Source organism: Triturus cristatus, chromosome 11 (assembly GCF_964204655.1).
Source record: "Triturus cristatus chromosome 11, aTriCri1.1, whole genome shotgun sequence".
Lineage (NCBI taxonomy): Eukaryota > Metazoa > Chordata > Amphibia > Caudata > Salamandridae > Triturus > Triturus cristatus.
Genome location: NC_140594.1, coordinates 472,761,587 through 472,787,014, shown reverse-complemented (window position 1 = coordinate 472,787,014; position 25,428 = coordinate 472,761,587). Strand labels below are relative to the sequence as shown.

Below are 25,428 nucleotides of genomic sequence, written 5' to 3'. Positions count from 1 at the left end.
AGCCTATACGTCTATTAGACTTCACCTTGCTGCCATAGCAGCATACCTACAAAATAGACAACACTTATCACTTTTCAGAGTACCTGCCATCAAAGCCTTTATGGAGGGCCTTAAATGGATAATTCCTCCCAGAGTTCCACCCTCACCTGTGTGGAATTTAAACATCGTTCTCACAAGACTAATGGGCCCTCCTTTTGAGCCTCTACATAAATGTGAGCTACTATTCTTAACATGGAAAGTTGCTTTCCTAGTGGCCATCACTTCTCTTAGGAGAGTTAGTGAGCTACAAGCACTAACTATCCAGGAACCTTTTTTGCAAATCCATCATAATAAGGTTGTTCTACGAACTAATCCTAAATTCCTTCCAAAACTAATTTCTCCCTTCCACCTCAATCAGTCTGTGGAGTTGCCCGTATTTTTCTCACAACCACACAAAGTCGCAGAAACCGCTCTTCATACTTTAGATGTTAAAAGAGCATTGCTTTATTACATCGAGAGAGCACAACCTTTTCGTAAGACCAAACAACTTTTTGTGTCTTTCTCACGACCACACAAAGGCAACCCCTATCAAAGTCGGGGATAGCTAGATGGATCGTTAAATGCATACAAATCTGCTACCACAAAGCAAAACGTACTTTATCTGTTCCTCCGAAAGCCCACTCTACATGAAAGATAGGGCTTCTATGGCATTTTCAGGGAACATTCCCTTAGATGATATCTGCAGGGCAGCTACAAGTCTACACCGCACACATTCACAAAACACTATTGTGTAGATGTGCAAACAACAAGCTAGTGTGGGCCAGGCTGTTCTCAAAACACTATTTCAAACTACTGCAACATATACTGGTGGTCGCCGCTAAGGATGGGTACTGCTATACAATCTATGCTAAGTGTGTGATCTGCAGCTCATAAGTCTCGAACGGCAAATGCTACTTACCAGTATGCATCTGTTCTTGGCATGTAGAGCTGCAGATCCACACACATCCACCCGCCTCCCTGGCTACCTTTATCTGTTCAAGTACCATCTTATTTAGATACAGCATACATGGGCATCTTTCCTGTTTCTTACAAAGCTCCATCATTTCCATGCTGGCGAAAAACAATCAGAGGATGGAGCCGATGCCCATGCGCACTATCATCCAAAGGAGGATTCACCTACCTCGTGACTTCCAAAGACTTTCCAGGACAAAAGCAAGTGCAAACATCCGGGCCCAACACCAGATGGCGATCTATGCTAAGTGTGTGTATCTGCAGCTCTACATGCCAAGAACAGATGCATACTGGTAAGTAGCATTTGCCTTTCTCCATAGGGTAACATTGACTGGTTTCACATGGAAATTCTTCTAAGTGTTGAGTTCTGAAACTTTAACATATTCACTAAAAATCACCCGATCAACGAAAACAAAATTACTCGCCTGTTATCAGGAGAGATCCCAGTGCTGAATCTTGGTGCCCAGCACTGACCCTGAAAAGTAATTATAACTGGGAATTTCCGATAACCAAACTTTCCTCCATAGGATAACATTGCCTGGTTTTTGCCAGAAATTCTTCTAAGTGTCGATTTTTGAAACATACAAATATTCCTTAAAAATCGCCTGTGTAACAAGAACAATTTCTTTCAACTGTTTACAGGAGATGCACCAGGGCTGAATCCAGGATCCAGCCCTGAGTAAGAAAAACCTATGCAAAGTAATTGAAATTGTGTTTTACTTTAAAATTCCCATTGAGCTCAATGTTATAATTGTCTTTAACTTGTGTTGCCTATTGCAACAACTGTAACTATTGCATTTAAAAGTCTATTGCTTATTGAAAGTATTTAACTAAAGCACCTCATTCTGAGAAAGTATTTTGATAACTATTTGTGGTTCTAAAATAAAACAAGTATATATTTTTATATACAAAACAATTGGCCTAGAGTTCAGTTCTAGAGTGTGTGAGACCACTTGCTGACTGAATGTGTACAACAAATGCTTTACACTGTCCTCTGATACTGCCTTACTGCTCGACCAAGCTACCACTTTGGAGAGTAAGGTTATATCTAACTTTAGCTTCTGCCAATCCTCTGGGGACTGTGGACTCTGTGCACACTGAACCTTACTTTGGTGCAGTATATACAGAGCCACTTTCTTACACTAACCTTTTGGTTACGCTCGATATCCCTACTATTTCACTGCAGGACAGAGAAACCTTGGAGGCAGACATTACAGTGACGGAGGTTCAAAAGGCCATACAAGATATCCGTTCCGGGAAGGCTATGGGCCCTAACGGGCTCCTCATTGAGCTATTTAAGCCCATGTCAACACTATTGGCTCCACACTTGCTTAATCTATACACTGAATGCTTTGAGTCAGGTGTTCTACCCGCAGACATCCGCACTGCCGCTATAGTGGTCATTCATAAGCCGAACAAACCCGTTGAGTGCAAATTGTATCACCCCATATCCCTTTCTAAAGTTGAGGCTAAGATTCTGGCCAAACTTCTCGCGAATCGCCTCCTCCACTTTATCGCTGACTTAGTCCATTCAGACCAATCCGGGTTTATGCCGGGGAGGAATACCGCCCGGAACTTGCGTCTGGTACCTGGGGTTCTTGGCAGGCTTCATACCTTCGAGAAAGACGCGATTCTCTTGTCGTTGGACGCCTCAATGGCTTTCAACACCATTGAATGGGATTTTCTTTACGCCATTCTGGCCCATCTGGGGCTCGGACCCAAATTCATTCGTTGGATTCGGCTAATGTATACCCACCCTACGGCTCATGTCGTTGTCAATCATCATCACTCCGCCACTTTTTCGCTTCATTGGGGCACGAGGCAAGGCTGCCCCTTGTCGCTGTTGCTTTTCGCCCTTGTCCTGGAACCGCTCACGGTGTGGGTCCAGGGTGATCCGGCGATACGGGGACTTAAATGGACGGTATCTCATGAGGACCGCATCTCGTTGTTTGCCGATGATATCCTCTTATACCTGGCCTCCCCTGCACGGTTGTTGCGACGGGTGCTCCACATTTTTCAAATTTTCCGCGCCCACCCTGGCTATCAGATAAATTTGTCTAAATCCCAGATGTATGCGCTATGGGGTTCCCCCCGGCGAGTCCTCAGGGTTTCAATATCCCAGTGGCACCTCGGGGTGTTCGGTACTTGGGCATCTTCGTCACTCTTGACCCTGATCTCCATTTTTCGAACACAACTTACTCGGACCTCTCCATCGTTTCAAATCCGACATTGTGCACTGGCGCTCTCTCCCTCTCACTCTTCTCGGACGTGTGTCCCTTTTCAAAATGTTAGCACTCCCGTGCTTTCTCTATGCACTACAGAATACCCCTATCCAGATCCCGGATTCTTATTTTTCTCAGATCGATGGAATATTGTGGGGACTGCTATGGGAGGGCCGCACGCCGCGCAGTGCAATGAACAAGCTTACCATGATCTCAGACTATATTACCAGGCATCCCAACTGGTGGTAGTAAATCGCTGGGTGTTTGAGCCTCACGACGAGCCTAATTTCCGCACGGACTACTGGCTCCTGGGATGGGGCGGTTACAACAGGGCACTTTACACCAATCCCTGCAAGCTTAATTTAACAGGCCCCACGGCACGCACGGTCGAGATTTGGCATGAAGGCACCAGGAAATTAGCATGGCGTGGGCGCCTGACGAAGGCAACCCCCCCTGTGGGAGCCCAATGTTTTAGGTCATCTCAGCGCTTGTCCAGGGTTCGACAAGTGGGATTTGATCGGAATCTCCACGGTCAGAGATATCTGGGGTAAGGGGAGGCTCGCATCGTTCCGGAGCTCCAAGCTAAGTATCAACTGGCTCCGTCAGAGACATTCAGGTACTTGCAGATTACACACGTGGTGTCCTCAGCCGTACCTAGAGACAGTCCTCTTCCTGACTCGTCCCCTCTGGAGGACCGCCTGTTGATGGATCCCATGGAGCGTAAGGCCATCTCGCTCACCTATAAGAAGCTGGTCAACAATCGCCCGACCTGATATTGAAACTTAGGGAGGGGTGGGAGAGAGATTTGGGAGAAATGGAGGACGACATGTGGCAGGACGCGCTAGCTTCACCCCGAGAAATATTCATCCTTATGCGCCTGCGACTGCTCCAACTCAAGATCCTCCACCGAGCGTATTTTGATGCCAAACTCCTGTTCTGGCTAGGTAGACGCCCGACACACTCTGTCTCCGACATTGCAATCAGGAGGGTACTTTTTTCACATTTTATAGGACTGCCCACATATCCAGGACTACTGGGCGAGAATCGCCCGTCAACTCGGGAGGGCGGGAGGTAAATCCCTTGAGTTGTCTCCCCAACTATGCTTACTTAACATTTAGGGGGCGTCCGATCTCACGCTGGCTGAACAGACCTGGGCCTCTATGGGCTTCATTATAGCGATGCGGAATATTGCACGACACTTGGGGGTGGCAACGGTCCCGCGCCTTGTTGAATGGGCAAAGGACATGGATACTGCCATGGTGGCAGTAAAGTCAGTATTCAAAGGTCGAGGTTGCCCCAAAAAGTGGGACCGGAAGTGGGGGAAATGGAATAGGTACAGAGGGGACATCTGCATCTCCCCAACGGTGGAACTCTGGAGAGACACACGGGTGCTGATGGCCCAGTTGACGGCGGAGGTGCTGGCTTCTCCCCCTTAGGGGTGACGTTCTAGATCTCTCTATCGCCCACTCCCTATTGCTGTTTATTTGCACCCGATGTATAATTTGGTCTCATTATTGCCAGGGAATGTATAATGATTATTTTTGCGTGGACCCCCATTCTGCCGTGGGATGAATGGCACTATATTAAATACACGTATGTACTGGAGGGGGTATTTCTTACAGTGACTCTATTTTGTATGTACCGGTCTCTGGTTGGTGTGAAAAACGATAAAGTTATTTTAAAAAAAGAGTACGTAATGATATCCACATAGTTTGAATAGATTTAAAGGCAAGATAACTTGGTAATTAGAAAATGTTATTTGTCAATTATTCAAAGTGTAAATAAGTTAAATTGACATTGGCTAAGCATTCTGGTCGATAACAGACTTTGGAATTACATACTCAAATCAAAAGGTACAAGCCTAATCTGACTTCCTTCCAAAAAGACGTAACTCATTTCTTAGAGTTCTGCTTACAGACTATAAAATATCTCAATTCTTCTCCTTTACATTAGTCTCTCTACCCTATATGAGCTATAACCTTTTCCTATTGTTTGATGTAAAATACTATGCTGCTTACATGGCTTTGGTCAGTGCTATGTATGGCTATTTATAGAGTGGTAACCTTTTAAAAAATAAATATTTAAATGGTATCACACATAGTTCACCTGCTTAGTTATCCTTTATCTCCTCTTCACCATAATACCTTCCTAGTAGCCCCATTTTGCCACCTTCATCCCTTTGTAATGTTCTCCTTTTCCAACCATATCCTATTAAAACTTTAAAGATCCTCTTTCACCTCCCACTACGTCTCTGAGGCAGGCATGGTGTATGAAAGTTGCTTATACGTATGTCCACATCTATTGATGGGTTTCATGACTCCAACCTCACACATTTAGTATGTGTTAACACTCTTTGGTGCTCCTTTTGTAAATGTACTGGCACGTCTTAACTCTTAAACAATATGCCTCTATTTAATTAAGATATGTTGTCCTCTTGACCACCCCAACACACAACACTGAAATGCCTTAGATGTACCATATTCAAAATGGCTCTCAGATACAAGTCCTACAACTTGCACCCCTCATCCCACGACCCACATTGGCTGTGAATGTCTCCAGCACACCACCCTTTCTCTTTTATCTCTACTCTTCAATACCTGCCTAGATTCAGCACTAGATTGATCGACGGGTGTTGAACGCTACGGTAAACAAGCAGCAGAAATGCTACGGGAAGGCATGGCCACATGGGGAATGGCAGATGTGTGGAGGCAGAGACACAGGGATGGCAGAGAGGGCACATGCACATCTACGATGCATAATACATGGTCCAGAATAGATCACTGGTTGCTCACGGCAGAAGCATGTACATGGACGCGGGAGGTGGAACACCTGCCCAAGACACTCTCGGACCACTCCCCGATTAGTCTACTGATGGATATCCCCACATACATATCCATATGTTTTACATGGAGATTACAGGGGAGTGCGCTATCAGATCAGGTCTTACATACCGAGCTGCGACGGGCAATTGTCGACTATTTCGAGATCAATGCTGGATCAGTGGGAAGTGCGGGGATACTTTGGGAAGCCTTTAAGGTAACAATAAGAGGCCATTGCATTAACAAGCAAGCTGGGATCCTTAAAGATATTCAGCAGCACCTACACAGAATAGAAAAGGACATAGGCGCGCTGGAAGAGGAGCACACACAGACCCATAATTCAGCCCTGCTGGCTCAAATCAGGGGGAAAATGGACGAGTATCAGAAATATGCTACAGACGAGATAAAATATAAATCACAGCGCTATATAGCGCGAAGCTACGGGGAGGGTGGCAGACCGGGAAAGGCGCTGGCGGGTAAGATAAGACCCTCATGCGCGCCATCTTACATAACACAGATCAGGGATGACGCAGATCAAATGCAGCATGACACTACGTCAATATCAAACTGTTTCAAAAAATTTTATTCACAGCTTTATGACCAGCAGACATATGCCACAGTGGAAGAAATTAATCACTATCTTCAGGATGTAGCCCTTGTATGGCTCTCCGATGCACACCGAATGTTCCTTAGTCACCAAATTACAAAAGATGAATTCACGGACGCAATAAACTCATTGCCGAATGGCAAAGCCCCTGGGCTAGACTGCCTCCCAGCAGAGTTTTATAAAATGTACAAAGATCTATTAATACCACATTTAGCAGAAATGTATGAGGAAGCATATGAGGGGGGTGAACTACCCATGTCTCTGAAAGAAGCACTCTTAGTGATGATCCCCAAGCCAGATAAAGATGCAAACCGATGCGAATCCTATCGCCATCTGTCTCTGATTAATATAGATACAAAGATCCTGGCCAAAGTTATAGCAACTAGAATACAGCTCCTACAAGAGAAGCTGGTACTACCTGATCAAGCGGGATTTGTGCCCACCAGGTCCACAACCCAAAATATACGCACTATATTTGCTTTGTACCACCACTTGGACCCAGATTTGCCGGCAGCGGCGGCACTGTTGGATGCCGCAAAGGCTTTTGATTCGGTGGAATGGCCATTTATGTTTGCAGTATTACATAGGATGGGGTTCCCGGAGCAGTTTATCAGATGGATAGAGATTCTATACACTGCCCCCACAGCCAGGATAAAAATGAATGGACAAGTATCTGACCCCGTCAGAGTAAAAAGAGGGACAAGACAGGGCTGTCCGCTGTCACCAATCTTGTTCACTCTGATCCTGGAACCTCTCGCCTGCAGAGTACGTCAGTGTCATAAAGAAGCTGCCCTGCAGTTTAGCCTACGGCCCCTCAATATATCCCTATATGCCGACGACATGGTGCTATTCACGAGACACCCTAATAAACACTTGAATAATCTTATTAGAGAATATATTCGTTTTGAAAGATACGCTGGGCTGAGAATCAACTGGGACAAATCGGTGGTTATACCTCTAACGCCAGCAACGACTCCGCCTGAGTTAGATTACCCCCTGAAATGGCAGACGGACCCGGTGAAATATCTGGGGATATGGATACCTAGAGACCCTGACCTGGTCATTAGAGAAAATTACGGTAGAGCAATGACTAGACTAGATGAGCAAATTACCAAATGGATACGGATGCCATTGACGATGGCAGATAGAATTGCATTACAAAATATGATTATGCTGCCACGTTTCCTATATCTATTTCATAATATCCCAATCTGGTTGACGCAAGCCTATTTTGCAGAGCTGCGGTCCATGTTGCAGAAGCTGACATGGGCGGGAAAACAAGCCAGGGTTAGCTGGACCATACTGACGAAGCCGTACCACATGGGCGGTTTTGGGGCGCCGGACTTAGTTATATTTTTATTGTGCTCAGGCGCAGCATGCTCATTACTGGACTAGACCACATGCGTACATTTCACATGTCGCAGTGGAAACAGACAGTGCACACCCGGATCCGCTGATGACGTTTGTATCAAACCCGAGGTCATATATACACAAGGACAAGACAGGGCCGGTAAGCTGCACTTCACATGCATGGCACACGTTAGCACAACGGGCCAACAAACTACCTATATATGCCCCAGTGCTCCCAATTGCCAATCATCCAAAACTCTCAGTGACACAGGAGCGGGGTATGATGCAACTGCTAGCAGATATGAAATTATCCACTATGAAGGAGGTTTTCCCACATGGCAAATTCATTCAAAGATATGACCCGGCACTCAGCACACATAACACGCCAATGAAGACGTTTGCCTACCTACGGCTGCAAGCAGCAGTCAGGGAATTCTATACCACCTACCCGGAGGAACAACCAACGATACACGCCCTACAGACCATGCTCATAGCGCAAACACGCAAGAAGTTAGTCACTTGCTTATATCAGAAGTCGCAGTTAGAGCAAAGTGAAGGGGCAAATAGATCACTAGCTAGATGGGAAACACTGCTAGGTGGCAAAATAGAGGAGCGGGACTGGGAATATAGCTGCACGCAACTGCAATTACTGACATCAAACTGTAACTTACGGATAATACATTTTAAATTCCTCCACCAATTCTATTACACCCCAACCCAACTTCACAGATATGGCCTTAGAACACACAATAGATGTCAGTGATGTAATGCCCCAGGGGCGGACTTTCTACACCTAGCATGGGCATGTCCACAGATAAATAAATATTGGCATGATATTATGGGAGCAATAAACAAAATGCTGACGGGACAAGTGCCAAATATGCCTTTAGTGTGTTTACTGAGGATATATAGACAAAATCCGACAAAAAGGAGGAAATTCCTAGCTGTGGCACTGTTACTAGCGAAGAGGCGAGTAGCGATCAGATGGGGAAGCAAACGCCCACCTAGACTCAAGGACTGGCGGACTGGCTCACTGACATGACATACTGCAGAGAAACTATGGACACGTATGCGGAGGAGCTGCAGCTATCCTCCAGGCCCCGTGATTTCTGGGAACCACTGAGGCAATATTTACAGAGGCCACAGGAAGATGGGTAATAGATGGTTTAGATCGATACAAAAACACAGACGATGTTCAGGAGGGGATATCCTTTCTCTCTTCTTAGGCCTTAGGGGAAGGATGGGAAGGCTACGTACCTCTGTGCCAGGTATCCAGCGCGATAGAGCAAAATACTACGTATGGGATGGTGGGTATTGAAAAATAAAGTTTGTAATGTGGAATTATAATGCAAACAGTTGCTTACTGTTGGATATGCCCATCTAAACTGGAAAGCGCCATTTTTGTAGTATCACAGCCCACCATTGCTATGTTATATGCTGTTTGTAAATGACAATGCCTATGTAAGTATATCATACTGCTGATCGGACGACTTAAAATAAAAATGTGAATCTCTACTTCGTAGTGTTCATTATAAAAAGTGTAATTGTTTTGTATTGTCTCGATTATCATATCTCAATTTCTTTTTTACGAATTCTATCTGCAGTCATATGGAGGAACCTTTGTACAAAATCTCTGTTTGAGGAGCATGGGGGAATAAATAAATATATAAAAATAAAGGCACTTTATTGCTGCGTTAGAAATTTGGTCAGCAAGGAGATGTTTGTGCATTTGACTTATCCTACGAAAATGAGTTTCTTCCTCTCGGCTTTGTTGCAAAATACCAGCCTTATCTATAAGTGGCCTTTTTTGTCTCTTGTGCACACCCTATTTAGAAGTCTTGTTTTTTTTTCTCTCTCCAGGTGCTCAGGTTGACGATAACATTCCACGCCGCACCACTCAGCGCATTGTGGCGCCACCTGGCGGCCGTGCCAACATCACCAGCTTGGGCTAAGCTCCAGTACTTGCCAGGCCAGACTGGGGAGAGAGGGATGTAGGGGGGATCACTCCAGGAGGACCCTATCATTTTTATTTTGTTTTTTAGAGCCTGTGACAGTTACTGTGGGCAGAGTGAGGTGGTACCAAGCTCACACACACATTCAGAAAGACCAACACAAATCAGATCTGACCCCCTGCACCGACCTACTCACCTATTGAAATATATAAACACCTAGTCTGACAACCTGGGCATACAGACAAATAAAGACGGTGTTTAACATAAGTAATCCCTGTTGTTGTTAACATCTTTCTTTTATCAAAGGAAGAGTGAAGTGAATATCCCAGGAGCTGCTTTTTTAATGTTTTTAACCATTTTACACCACAGAACTCTCCCAAGTAATTTATAGCAGATTTTAAACTGGACATCTTTTTTCATATTACCTTGTAAACAAAATCCGGTATGGTTGTGACCTTGCCAACAAAAAGGACAACTGGTGACCTGTTTTTAGTGTGTCATCGCTTAACTAATGTTTTCCTGCAATTTTACTGACAATAGGGAGATTGTTTTGTTCCTTCAGTATGTCATTGATTCCCTTTTCCTTTCAAAATACTTGTGGATACTGTGCTTGGTTCCTGGTGTTTCTAATGCAGTCCTGACCCCATCTGGTAAGCAATGAGAATATTGTAATCCATGTGCTCTGTTGAAGAGGGAGGAGATAGGATGATATAGGTGAGAGTTAATCAAACTCTTCTTTGCTTTTAAGTATATTGGCACTGAGCACGTTCGGTACCTCATCACAAAAGTTTCAATTGCATCCATCAACATCTTTTTCTGTCCATTCTTCCCCACTTATTTTCTGCCCTGTAAAATGCCAGAGACCAACGTAGCTACCCCCTCGCTTTTTTTCTTGCCTAGTCTTCCTTTATTGCGTAGCATATGGATGATAGTTGTAACTTGAAGCACACTTGCTTAAGTGTGTCATTTGTAGGCTGACATTTCCACAAGCTCAATGGAATGCATCTTTTTCCTACTGGTATAGTACTACAATACTCTGGAAGGGACATGCCATTTAGGCTGCATGTGGGGAAGTGACTACTGCACCTCCTAAGTTATGATCAGTTGATTTAGTCCACTTCATCCTGCTCACTCGTGCAATCTAGATAAATGGGTCACCAGTTGCTTTGTTTGCAGAATTGCTAATTGAGATTTAGTTAATGTCAAGTGTCACGTGTTTACCTTGTCAATAATGGTTTGTTCCAGAAAGTAGAGGGAGAGCCAGTTTGACACGATGAACCGAAGAAATGGACTTGTACATGGAAAAAGGCAAGTGAGCTGTTTTGTGTTTTGGGGCAATAGAAAAGACTTCGGAAGAAGAAATCCTCATAGGAGAAATACATTTTCTAGGAGAATATCCTTCTAGAAACATGACCAGAGAATTGCAAGAAAATCATTCCACATATTTGTTTGTGACCTATTTATGAAGATGTACCATTAATAATGGCTTTCACTAAGGTCCGAGAAGTGTGATGCTGGCATCTTTCGTGGAATTGGGGCACATTTATTGCAGCATCAGTGTTCCTCCACTTTCCAGTGAGTCTGTTTTGCAGGATGTGCACACCATCTCACATATTGTCATATTCGTTTTAGGGTCAAACTGATCTGAAATTCAGAGGACCATTTGAATGGCTTTAGTGTGTTGAGACGGACGTTAACAACATGAACTTCTAAGGCATGGCTTTTTTGGAAGGTTTGAAACATGTAACGACTGCTATGCGCTGGAGCTAATACTTGATGGCACGTCTGTTGTAACCTAGCCTCATAAATTATTTGGTGGCTTTAGTTTGTTCCGAGATACTGGCATGATAACCGTTGAAGTTATAGTGTGTATTTCTAGAGGAAAGGGATGTTAGGATGACAAAGGGAAGGTCAAATGTTGGAAAGGCGATCTTGCTTCAACAAAGGGCCCACTATAGCACCTACCAAATCTTGAGGGACTATGGCATTCTGATCAATTATTTTGTTCTCAAATCAGCTTACGTGTCCACTGCAGAACACGGCGATGCACATACCTTGGTTAAGACCATGGAAGATGCAGAAAAGAAAGGCATTTGGATAGAAGTGATATTTCTGTTGGCTGTGGATCTACTGTGAGTTCTTGCAGGCTGCCTTATAGCCAGCCGCATTACTCTGCTGCACAATGGGAGATAAAATATAGAACCTAACAATGATTCAAATTATAGATAGATTAGTAAATTTCCACATAGTGCTACTTACCTTCTCTGCTAGCATCATTCTTGCTGAGGGGAAGTAACCCCAATACTGTAACAGGGTCAATATATTAGGCATTTGCAAGCAGGTCTGTCTGACTGAACGAAAAGGAGCATACCTACAAAGATCAGTTATTCTAGACCGTAGTAGACTGTTCGGACAAGCAGAAGAAAACACTCTTCTGTTCTTGTGCAGTAACAACATTGTTTCATTATCACAGTTGTCTGCCAGTGAGACGCCTTAATACCCAACACTGAAAACTTTCTCCTGCTCACTCGTCGGAACCTTTCTTAAAAATACCCAATTAATGGTTGAAAACTTTCTCCTGCTGACAAGTCAGAGCATCATTCTTGAAAACGAGATCTTTCATGGGGAAGTTTATTATGCTAGATTGGAATCCAGAGGCCATTACTCTGAGTTTATTAGCTTAATATGGAGCTCATAGTCATTTCTTCCTCTTAAGGTTAGCTTTAGGGTTGTTGTCTCTGCCATCTCACAGTGCTCAGCTATCCAGCATAAGATGTTTGTTTGCCTCCTTGCCATAAGTATTCATTGTTTATCACTCGTTTTCTAACTTATTATGTACTCTTATTTCATGTAATTTAAGTTTATTTCTTTGTTCTTTGTGTTTTTGTTTAGAGGAAATGTTTGTATTTGCATGATGCGAAAGCCAGATTTGCTTTTATAAAGTAACAATCGGTCGGCATAGTTTGTTTTCCCAACAATTTTTCCTTTTTAGTTTTGTTACTATTTTTGCATTTTGTAAAATGTACATTTAAGAAATCATGAAAAAAACACATGGCTACTAGATCTACTGATCATTATTTGATCAACTTTATAATGGCAACCGGATGTGAAATGGGAAGAAGCCTTGTGAAAGGCAACCAGGTCGGTCTTGTTGGATCACTGCAGCTCTTAAGTGTTCACTTAAGTCTTCCTTTTGGTGCACCACACTTGTAATGACTTCTGTTATATTTTTGTGGAAAGAAATGGTTAAGAATTTTGCAGGCTGTGTAAGCATGTGCTCTATTGGCTCGCTTTGTGTGTCCGTTAATGAATGTCATATGTATATGCTATGAGAAAGTCGACTTGGAATAAATTAACCGCAGTGACTTGATGCTCTAAAAAGATGTAGGAATTTCTTCTTCTTGCTGTTTTGTTTTCTTTTATTGTTTCTATTCAACCCCTTGGATATGTTATTGTGAGTCATGAGTGAAGGATTTAAAGCACTAAACCCCAGTAAATGTATGTAGGCAAAGACATTAATGGTTTTTGACCACTGTTATACTTGCAAATGAATTATGGTAAAATGAAGTCTTGTGTTCCCTTCCCAGAAGAGTCGTGTTTTAACTGCCACGGGACCCTCTAATAAAAGAAAAAAAAATTGTTTCACAATATGTGGCTGTGTCTCTTTTTACATTATGAGGAAGACTTGTGGTCTTTGAGGATGTTTGTTACCTGTTACACTGTTTTTGCAGCCTAGTATACATTATAGATTCACATACTTTGAACATCTCTTATTGATTATGAATGTGAACCTCTACCAGTACCATGCTGAAAAGGAAAAATTAACTATATTTTAATACTAGTTATTCAACATGGGTATCTTCATTATATCTTTATCATTTTTGCAACCTTTTTATTCATCCTAGTGGTTGCAGTAGACCCTAGAACACCGTTCTTCACAATTAAGAAAATTAAATAAAAAGATTGTTAAATGTATTAATTTTGTTAAACGCTTATATAAAAAGTTTAATCACAAGACTAGTGACTTAATGGCGAAAAAAGGTACTCCCGTCATAAGGTTGACAGCCATAGATAACTCATAATGCCCTGCTAGAGCACAGCTCTCTTGGGTTTATTTTCTAGAGCTGGTTGGTTGTGACTGAGGAATACCAAAATAGAGAACTGTGAGCACTGTTAAGTAACATTTTCCTCTCCATCGTGGTACATAAATAATTAGTTATAAAGTTTTAAATAAACTCACAAATGTACTCTCCCAATCGATGTGAACACCTCAGTGTAAAGATTGCCCCAGCTAACGGAACTCATTTTAAAGAACTGATCACATGTTGGCCTGCCTTTACTTCCAAATCGAAGAAAGCTAAATGTATGTTCTGACTTAAAGATAGCAGCAGGTTACATCTCAGAAATAAAGAGAATTGCTAAGTTACTTAACTTCCACTAGAGCTGCTGTTGGTACCTGCTATAGCTTAGTTGGGTTTCTTTGAGCAGAGGCTAACACAGTGTACAATACAATCCAGTTTTCAATATGCTGTTTGAAACACCATTTCCCAGTGTTTTTGCAGGACTAGAATTGCTGCTTATAAGATCTTCTATCTTGCATAGTATTCATTTATTATTTCCCCTCTTTGTCAATGAGCAGTAAGCACAGGACTGATGTGACAAGAATTGATCAATTCACAAAATGCATACACAATTGGAGCAAGTGATTCATGAAAATAATATATGTATACCCTAGGCAAAAGCCAGGCACTATCCTTCAAAAACGATAAAGAAACAAGGCTAGCGGTATCCCTCTAGGACAGCACTGGATTTATAATTAACCCATCATATCTGTTGGTGATATTTTCAATTCACCATGAGTGTGCAATCTTGATTAGCACCCGCCAACACAGTGCTATTCCAGCCCCTGGAGTGTAAGTGAAAAAACAGCACAAGATGCACCACTCAAAATGTCCAATATAATTTAAATCAGTCCATATCCTTGATGTTTCTTTTCAAAGCAATCTTCTTTATTTTTATTTGTCATATACACATTAAAACATCCAAGACAGCCAAAGCAGCCGACGCGTTTCGTCCACCTCAGGACTTCTTCAGGGCTGCAACAGATTATTATAAAAAATATACAGTATAAATAACACACGAGGACTAGGCACAGACAATTATAACAATACAATGAACAAAATCTACATACATAAAAATGACCAAATTCAATTGGACTCCATTTCCATCAAGATTAAATAAGACGTCCATTGACAAGTATAAACCAACATAGTAATTGGAGTCATCAACATTTCATAATTTTACTACACGTTGATCCCAACAGCAAATTTACATCACATTAGCTGATTACAGTAACAAATAAGTTTGTCATATAAGTTGATTCAATCAAGTGGCATGTGGGAATATGTAATGGAAAGTATAACATTTCGTTGGCATACTTAGAATATCATCGCCTGAATACTTTGTTTCATTTAAAATGTCATATAAGGACCACTAGAACGGCAACTTTCCAGGATATTAAATTAAGATCTGATCAACTTTGAAAGAGCAGTTTCCATGAACTAAGTGGTCTTTGGGTGGTGGAACTCTGTCCTTTTAAGAGATTTGGTCACAGGTATTGTAACAAACTGATTTGTAGGATTACTGTAGTCTCCAAGTTCACAAGTGTCCCCATATAGAAGAATGCAATTTAATTTTGTCCAAAGAAAGTTGATATGATTGGACTGCCTCTTCCTAGTAAGATTTGCATTTTTTTCAGAAGAACCAAATTTAGAACCTTGTTTATTGTGGTTGTGCCTTTGCCTCTATTTAGATTGCCTTTCCTTCCAGAGGAAGGTTGAAATGCACACCTTTTAACCATGCACTCAAGCTCATCGTAGCAGGGCACCATGGTGACAATCTTGCATCTTCAGCCTCCTTTTAGATAAAAGGCATTGTCAGCACAGTAGCCTGTTAGTGTTTTTTGAAAGTCCAACCTGTCACAGTAGGAATTAATGCTTTTCTAGCTGTATTGCAGCACACTCTGTGGAAATCAGAGTTATTAAAGCAAAAGGCAGTTCTAGTGAATAAAGAAGCACTTATACAACATGAACATAAGGCTGGAGTATTTTGTGTTTAGGGATGCAGTGAGGAATTACTTTTCTAGCTTTCCTCAGTATTGAAAGATGAATTCAGGAAGTTATGAATTAGACCCATCTGTGTGTTTTTGTTCTGTAATCCACTGCTGAATTCCATGTTAGCCAGATTACTTTTCTATGATGGTTGGTGTTTAAGGGCCCAGAATTACAACGGCAAGTTGTTTTTCAGGTGTAGATCAAGAACTTTTCTTTAACTTGATGCCGCTCCTTTATGGCCTCTTGGCAATGAAGCATTCAAGACTGTGGTCATTGTTAGGCAAAAGTATCTCCTTTCATCACTTTGGATCCTGAGATCCACCCGTGCAGAAAATCTACAACAGAGGTGCATTTTGCGAACACATTAACAAAATCTTTCCTCTCTGTCTGCACACTCTTGTAGAGATCTACTTTGAACGTTTACATTTAGAATGAAGATTATGGAAAAGCCACCAACACTACAATCTGAGACTAGCGGAACACTCATGGAGATTCTCCCCCATTCCCGATCACCTCACGCACCTAAGATATTGTAGAAGCATTTACAACAAACGCATACATAGCGCAAAAGTTAACTTCTTTAGGAAGCAGCTGGAAGATGCCAGGAACCAACCGATTTTTTTTTTAACTAGTTAAATCGCAATCTTAACAGGCCAACCAACCCTCTATCTGGGTCTAACATGCAACCTAACCTTGAACTTGCCACCTTCTTCCTTGGAAGGACAGTGACATGTTCTGCAATGAATCTCCTCCCGTTGCTTTCACACATCAGCCCTCCTCCACCTTTAGGGTCAGAGCGCCCAGGCTTCACCCCCAAAAATGATGCCTCATGGATTTCATTCAAATCAGTTGATGAAACTAACATTCTAAAAATCCCATCAACACTGAAACCTTCCAACCACTTCAGCGACCCGCTTCCTCCGAATCTCTTCAGGGAGATTAAAACCGCTCTTCTCCCACTCTGGACCAAAATAGTAAATGCTTTATCACTTCAAAGTACTATACCAGGCAGCCTTAAATCTGGACAGATAGCCCCCATTCTTAGAAAATCCTTGGCAGATCACACTGACCTAAATCATTTCCATCATATCCCCAGCAACCCATCCCTTTCAAAGCTTCTTGAGAATGTGTCCATACCCAACTATACAATCACATCGATCATTTCCATCTCTTAGACCAATACCAATCTGTCTTCCGTCAGGGCCACAGCACTGAATCAGCCATTACTCACATAGTTGAAGACGTGCAGCAAATGATTGATCATAATGAATCCTGCCTTCTTATCCTCCACGACCTCTCATCAACATTCAATATGGTCAAACATGACAGCCTCCTTGACTTATTGCAGTGCAGGATGGAACTTTCTGGTCCTGTCCTAGACTGATTTGCACCTTTCCTCCACAATAGAACCCATAGAATAAAGATTAACCATTCCCTATCTACTCCCACATCTGTCACTTTAGGTGTTCCGCAGGGTTCCACGCTATCACTAACCTGTTCATGGAACCGTTGACTGAAATTCGGAAATATCAAACATCAATTATCACATGTACATGGATGACACTTCACTTTACCTGAAAATCTCCTCCCCTTAAGATAAAATATCTCTTAATGCAGCTCTACAAAAAACTCAGAATTGGTTGCACAGCAACCACCTCAAACTAAATCTCAAAATAAAATACCTTTTAATGGCACCCCCAAACATTCACTCGACATTACAGAATGGTTGAAACATCTAACAGTCCTCAATTGCATTCCACATTGCATTTATTGACTCCACGATATCACTGGGAATAACATTCGACAAGAACTTGAACATGCAGGAACACATCAGCTCCGCTACCAGAGCAGCTAACTTCCAAATAAGCATCTTAAGGAAAATTAAACCCTTCCTCCCCTTCGAGGACTTCAGGTCAGTTGTGCAAGCCCTAATAATCTCCAGGCTGGACTATGGAAATGTAACCCTTCGGGCCTTCCAAGATCAAACTTGGTCCCCCTTAGGGCCTCTGTTAACTCAGCTGCTAGGCTCATTACCCGATCTAAACACTACAACTATATCACACCGGATCCGAAATCTCTAAACTGGCTCCCTCTTGAAGCAAAAATTCAACTAAAAACTGCCTGCATTACACACAAAGCCTTACACTCTGAAGTACATTGCTCAAAAACTGAAGCTATTTGGCCGAGCTAGATCCTCAAGAAGCAAGTCATCCTTACAACTGAAACCACATAAATTTAAGAAGAAGAAAACTTACAATCGGGCCTTCTCTGGCACAACCCCAAGAATATGGAGTCCCTACCTTCTGAACTTCGAGTTAATCCTTCACTGGCGTCTTTCAAAAAATAAGTCAAACTGTTATTAATGAACAAATGCCTGCTCTAGCTCACAGGACCTCTACTCATCAACATTGACAATTTACACTAGCTATACTTGAGATAGGTCGCTCAGCTCCATAGCTTGTCATGTTTCTTTATGCAGGACTAGAGGTAGTTTTCATCCCGCCCTTGTACCACTACTTCATGTACTGTTATTTTAACTGTTATTATTGCTTATCATTGTCTGCATGGCTTGTTTTCTCTCTCAACCTGTTCATGTGTAAAGCGCTCCAATGCCCTCGTGAGTCATGTTAGCGCTACATAAAATTCTAAATAAATAAATAAACCCTTTCACTTTTGTGGTGTTGTGCACCTCTGTGCCAGCCTTGTCTTTTTTAAGAACATCAGCAGTAGGTTATTTAAACACTTGTACCTCTTTGGTCTCTATGGACACCACTAGAAGCTATGCTTGTATCATGTGTTGCTGTAGATATACATGCTCTTCATACTCCTGCCATCTGTTGTTGGGCACCGATGTTTGAAAGCTCTTACTGTTTGAAGAAGTTTCGAGTCACAAGGCACCATGTGACTTCTCCCTTAACCCACTGTTCAGCGTGAAAAAGATTCCACCGTAAAAATTATTTTCGCCATAAGGTTTGGACATTCTAGTGGCGGTTCTGAGACACAGTCATCTTGAGACCTGTGGTGACAGTTGTCATGTATCCAATCCTCAATGAAAGAACACTTTACTGGATAACCACTACATAGGACTTTACTTCTAGTTGTGTCAACGCAACTTTATCGATCAGTTGATGTTGAAAATGACTGCGGGGGGGGGCGGGTATTATGTATTAAACCCCCTTTGAATTGTGGCCTAATTGCAGTTCAAAATTTGCCTAGTTTGAACAGCTTTGGGTCTGTAATGTGTGCTTGTCTCTGAAGCCTATGGAGCCAACCTGCTTGGTGCGTAAGGCTACCAAGTGCAAGAAGCCCAACAGCTACAGATAAATATGCTGCTTGGCACATCACCAGTTGCATTATTGAGACCATGGACCTGTTCAGACCAGAGGAAATCATAGGCACTAAAAGAGAGGAACCTGGGCCTTCAGGTATCCAGCTGGCATAGGAAGAACAAAGCCTGGAGGCTCTGACCTACGCCGCTGTGAAGGAGGAAGAAATCCCTATGTGACAGAACATAGGCCACAGGAACAAAAAACACTCCTAGAGCCTCAATTCCACCTTGCTCATCCAAGGATCAACTCCCCAGTCATTGACCTCAAAAGTACTCTTACATCGAGGCTGACCCTCGCTCTGAAGTAAGTTCTGGCATGAGCTGAGGCAAGTCACAGAGGCAGTGATCTTCGACTGTGGCTCCAGGTTTCAAGACCTCATGTCCCCAAGAAAACCTCCTTTATTTCAGGAAAGCCTCTGCGTAAGGGCACTGAGCTTTGGCATCCAATGATGCCAGCTTGACTCAGAGCTACAAAGAAGTCGCCCTCAGTGCCGGAATCTGCTTCAAAGATGACTGCAAGAACCAACTAGAGATCAGCACCGAAACATGCTCAACACGGAAATGGACTTGAGGGATGCCCCCTTTACATTTAAGCTTCCTGAGGTGCCCTTTGTCAGGCAGCCAAAGATTTTAATTCACCCATACATAGGAAAGATCTTAGCTCAGCCACCCCCACTGGAACAGCCCCACACCTCACGTAGCCAAGACAATAAGATCAACTTCAAGGAACAGATATCAGAGGAGCTACAGTATTTTCTGATCCATAGCAAGGTTAGAGGCAAGGCCACTAGTTGGCCACCCAAACCTCCTACCCCTAGGACTCGCACACCATGAGTACCTCTTCTAGCTTGCACACCACCACATCCTCAGTCACCAGAGTACTCTACTCACTCTGACCATGCTGACGCTGACTAAGGGAGCCCTTATGATCCTCGTGATATGGTCCATGACCCTGACACTTGTGGGATTGGGGATGGCCCTAGGGAGAATTACCACATTGATCAATAAGAGGATCTGGACCTAGAGCCCATCTTGTCAAGTCCGCACTCACCCAAACGACACCACTACCTACCATATAGTCGTAAAGATAGCAGAGCAGCACCACAAGGTTAAGTTCCAGGTGGTTGAGGAAGAGGACGACTGTTTAGTTGAAACTCTCTTAAGACGGAGCCATTTGTCCAGTACCTGTCCATGCTAAAGTGCATTGGGAAATACGGTATGGACAACTTCATGCACCCAGTCTAGGTGAGAGTTGTCACTCTATGGATCAAAGAGAAATACAAGGCAACCCCAGATGGTCCCACCTGACTGTGGTGATGCACACTGCCAGAAAGAGAGCCTTAACTCGGGCAACAGGCAATTCTTCTCCAGATAAGGTCGAACAAGAAAATTGATGGAGCTGCGAAGTGTGTGGCTAGGGCAGCTGCTCAGTGTAGGATTTCAAATTCAGTTGGACTGCTCCAGATGTGACCACTAACAGTGGGAGGAGATAGAGGATTTTGTGAAGCACCTCCCTAAAGGCTACGGCACGAGAGGGCAAGAACTGGTTGTGGGAGGGAAGGTCATCTCTAACACAAACGCTTGTTATGCCCTGGGCTCTGCTGACACCTCCACTGTGGGGATCAACACAAGCCTCTTTCTCAAATGCCATGCCTAGCTAATAGTCTCTGGCTTTAGACCAGAGGTACTGCAGCACCTCCACGGTGTCCAATTTGACTGAGAGCATCTGTTTGGCCCTCGGGTCGTGCTAGAAAGGATTAAGAATGACAGACTGCCAAGGCCATGGGCACACAGCGACCTAAACATGCAGGTCTGTCTTCTGCAGACATCCTGCGAAAGGAGGTCCCAGACCATTTACTCATAGGTAGAATGTCAGCGACAGCAGTTATTTCAGGGCCCACCGGGACCCATGTGCTTCGGCAGAGGTAGCTCCTGTGGCACCTCTACCACCAAGCAGTAACTTGCCGACCATTCCCCCCCCCCCCATTCTGATCACACAACACCTACCAGGGAAAGGCTGAGGTTGTTCTTTCCGTAATGCAATGGAATAATTCTAACAAAAGGGTGTTTTGGGTGTTACAGTAGGGAATTTCACACATTGCCACAAAGAATACCATCTTGTTGCCATGTATTGAGTCACGACCATCTATGACTGTTACAGGAAGAATGCCATTAAGCTGTTGCACCCTCACCAGTGGGGCCAAGGTGTCTACTTCCTATACTTTCTGGTCCCCAGAAAGGTGGAACTTTGCTGCCTATACTAGATCTTGGGCTGCTGAACCACATCCTTTCATAGCACTTCCGCATAACTACCCTGAAGGATGTCCTTCTGCTGTTATGTACCAGACAACACAAAGTGACCCTGAATCTCAATAATGCCTACTCCATACTTCCAAACATTGGGCACATCACTGCTGCTTGATATTTTTGGGTAAATGGCCAACACTACCAATTCAAAGTTCTATGCGTTGGGGTCAAAATAGCCACAAGGGTTTTTTCCAAATGTCTGCTATCATAGCTGAACACTTGTGCAGAAACTCCATCCATGTATTTCCTTACATAGACCATTGGCTGATGAAGGTCGGCAGCCAACGGCAATGTCTAGCACAGACTCGGAAGGCAATGACACTGTTACACAGGCTAGGTTTCACCTAGAAGATCCAGCTCTTTCTAAGGTCTGTGCTAAATGCCTTCTCTGTAAAAGCCTACAGAAACACACAGATGGTAAAAGCATTCCAATGGCGTCTGCCTTTTTGCAGACACCACGTTCTCTTATATTAAGAATGGCAATGAAACTGTTGGGCATGATGGCTTCATGCATTGTGATAGTGCAGCATGCAAGCTTATGTGTGTCCACTACAGGAATCCTTATGCAGCGTTCAAGGCGGAGGATCGAGTATCTGTACAACCCAGTACTTGCCGCACTATCCCATGGTGGAACAAGAACTTGTTGCTGGGTGGGCCTTTTCTGGACCCACTTCCACAAGTGACCAATGCTACGAATGTAGTATGGGGAGCGCATCTCAACCACATGACCAATCGGGCTACGTTGACACCACAACAGCCAAGTAGACCAATTATCTTGAACTCATGGCAATCAGATTAGCACTCTGAGCCTTTTATAGGCGCATCTGAGGCAGTCATAAAAATGGACAACATGGCTGAATTGTTTTACATCTAGAATCATTGAAGACTCACTTGCCTGAACTGTGACCTGTGACCCTAAAGATTTGGCATTTGGCCATTTTGAATCACATTTAGCTCCTTGCGGAGCATCTGCTGAGTGTGGACTACTACTTTGTACTTTGTAGGATACACAAACAAATCCACGAATGAAAGATGGATCCCCATGTGTTTCAAAGCTACTTTTGCCAGTGGGGCACTCCCACAGTTGATCTGTTCTCCCCCATACACAATGCCAAAACAATGCCTCCGGTACCACACAGAGTCCAGGGGCTATGTACTATTTATGAACTGGTCAGATATTTGCCTATGCTTTTACTCCACTGCCACTGATCCCATAAGTGGTGAGGAACCATGACCCTCATTCTGGTGACTTGGAAAAGACAGTCCTGATATTCAATGATGTTGGAAAGGTTTGTGCATCCTCAAGAAGCTTCTACTGAGGCCATACATACAGATTCATCAGAGCTAGCCCAGGCAGCTAAATCTAGCAATCTTGCTCCTGAAGTCACATGTTTGGTTACCTCAAACTTCCAGTCCTGTGTGAGACACTTACATCTTCCACCTGTGTGTACTATGCAGCAAAGTGGATTTTTTTTATTTTGTTACAGTTTGAGTAAACAAATAGAATATATTAAAGCATTGGTGTATGACATTATCTGCTATCTTTTACATCTAAAAAAGACAGGGTTGACATACACCTACCTTAGCTTATATTTAGCTGCAGGGGCAGTCTACATGCAAGCAGATAACGTTTGTCTGCCTTTAAGATATCTGTGGTCAAGGTCTTTCTAGAACCCCTTAAAAAGGTCATTTCCCCAAGAACTTCTCTAGCCCAACCTGGAATCTCAACATAGTCCTAGCAAAATTGATGGGCTCTCCTTGCGAGCCACTATATTTTTTTTTACATCAAATTCTTGTCCTGGAAGATCTGTCTTTTTTGCTAGCACCTTTTTCAGGAGAATCCGTGAAATGCAAGCCTTAACCTGGAGGAACCTTTTATTGTAGTACAGAGATATAAAGTGGTTTCTGATAGAAACTTCTAGCTGCAGATTCATCTTTTGAATATCCCCAGGTGTTAGACTGGATCCAAAACCTTTTGTGCAGAACTTCTGCTTGCCAGTAGGTTGCCCTGTGCTACTCTGTACTGACACTGTCCCATTCTGGAAATGACACACTGAGCCTGTATAGGTGCCACTCCCACACACTGGGATTCGTAGCCAGCTCGCGTATCTTTGAGACCCTTACCTCATCCAAAATTTTCAGTCTGGGAGAGAAATGCCACTTCCCAAAATGACCAGTTTTAAACCCTCTTAGGACTGTCACAAAAGAATGTCTGTTACAGATTCTCATCAGATTTGCCTGTGGTGCCCGGGTTAGAGTCACGACTTTCAATTCCTGGAGTGATTGCATGTTGATGAACCCGAAAGTCATACGAAACTGTGAGGCAAAATTTTACATCGCCGAGCACCGACAGACGCTGCAACGAGACTTGTCCCATTTGAAAGTTCAGTACTGTTCCTGATCCAGAAGTCACAGGAGTCATGTCAGAGGTCTGTTTATTCTTGATCAAAGTCCTCGGTAAATTGAAGAAAAAACACAAGAAATGTAAGCAGATATTGGCCCCTTCTCACCACTCACATTCTCATGAGAAGGCGTGAGGCGTCACCTACATCTCAATCTCGCTCCCAAAGTCAATCAACATCGGAGCCTATCTTTCAACTTGTTACGTCACAACCCGCGTTTCGAGGGCATTCTGCCACGCCGAAACCGATCAGAGTTCAGCAAAGCAATGCTCTAACTTCAGATCCTTGCCGACTCCCTCTGCTGCGCCTCCATGTCCTACAGAGATGAGAGGACCTCCATCTGGATTATCTGCAGCAGGTTCTCCGTCATAACCATTTGGGCACTTCGAACCTATCACGGTCCATGCTGGTTCACAGAACTTCAACATCGATGCCGACTCCATTGACACCGGAAGACAAGGTACCTATTGTACTCTATGACTCGGAGTTGGCGCTGGTTCTACCTCAACAGCCTGGTTGCTGACGAAATGTGCCAATTCATCCACTTTATCTGCAACCTCCACAAAGGAGAACACATATCTGCATTCCGGAATTGGTATGATGATCTTTAACAAGCTAGTGGCCTTGAAGCCTCCTTTCACCCCCTGGGCCTCCCACTGGAGAGCACTTTTTACACCATAATATTGCGGAAGCGGACAAAAGTCCTGACCTTCATCTCCCGAACTTGGAGATCAAAATTAATGTCCTGGCAGAAGTCCTCCATCTGAGGGAAACATCCAGTGAGCTCCTTGCCTTTAAAATAGGCACTAATGGATACCTTGTTGGTGGTCTTGAACCAAGCCTTGCTCTGGCCATCCAGTCATCTGCCAGCTCACAAGACGATAGTCCTGCTCTGGGCAACTCTGCATTTTTATCTCTGCACCCCTCCCCTGACAGCTTGGTGGTGTGGGTATCTAAAAGCAGGAAAAACCCAAACACAAACACATTTCCAACTACTTCCCCTGATAGAGAGACAAAGTGGGTGGAGACATTTAAAAAGAGGGTCTACTCTTCCACCAGCTTGGCTTTTAGATCAGTAAATGACAGCTGCCTCCTGGGGGGCTTTGGGATTCATTCATTGACTCAAGTGCCCCCAGGTGTTCCTGAAGATCTCCGACTTGGCCTCTCTCAAGCTATAAAAGATGGTCATGACTCGACCAAGTTCACAATTCGTTGTAGCTTGGACACTGCTGATTCCTTTGGGCAGGCTATTTGCATTAGTGCTGTCATTTGCGGTGATGCTTGTCTGCCGTCAATCATGATTTTCTGGTGATGTCCAGATATCCCTCTAGGGCATGC

At 43.5% G+C, this 25,428-nt stretch overlaps 1 protein-coding gene across 2 annotated transcripts in view; it reads left to right on the top strand.

Annotated features, from left to right (window-relative positions):
- Window positions 1-13,588, top strand: part of DPYSL2 (dihydropyrimidinase like 2) — a 408,396-nt gene extending 394,808 nt beyond the window's left edge. For both annotated transcript variants that reach the window (XM_085632753.1, XM_085632754.1), the window contains one exon: window positions 9,849-13,588. In XM_085632753.1, the coding sequence (XP_085488879.1) occupies window positions 9,849-9,940 (92 nt within the window). In that variant the 3' untranslated portion in view covers window positions 9,941-13,588. The remainder of the gene's footprint in view (window positions 1-9,848) is intronic.
- Window positions 13,589-25,428: the final 11,840 nt, after the last annotated feature.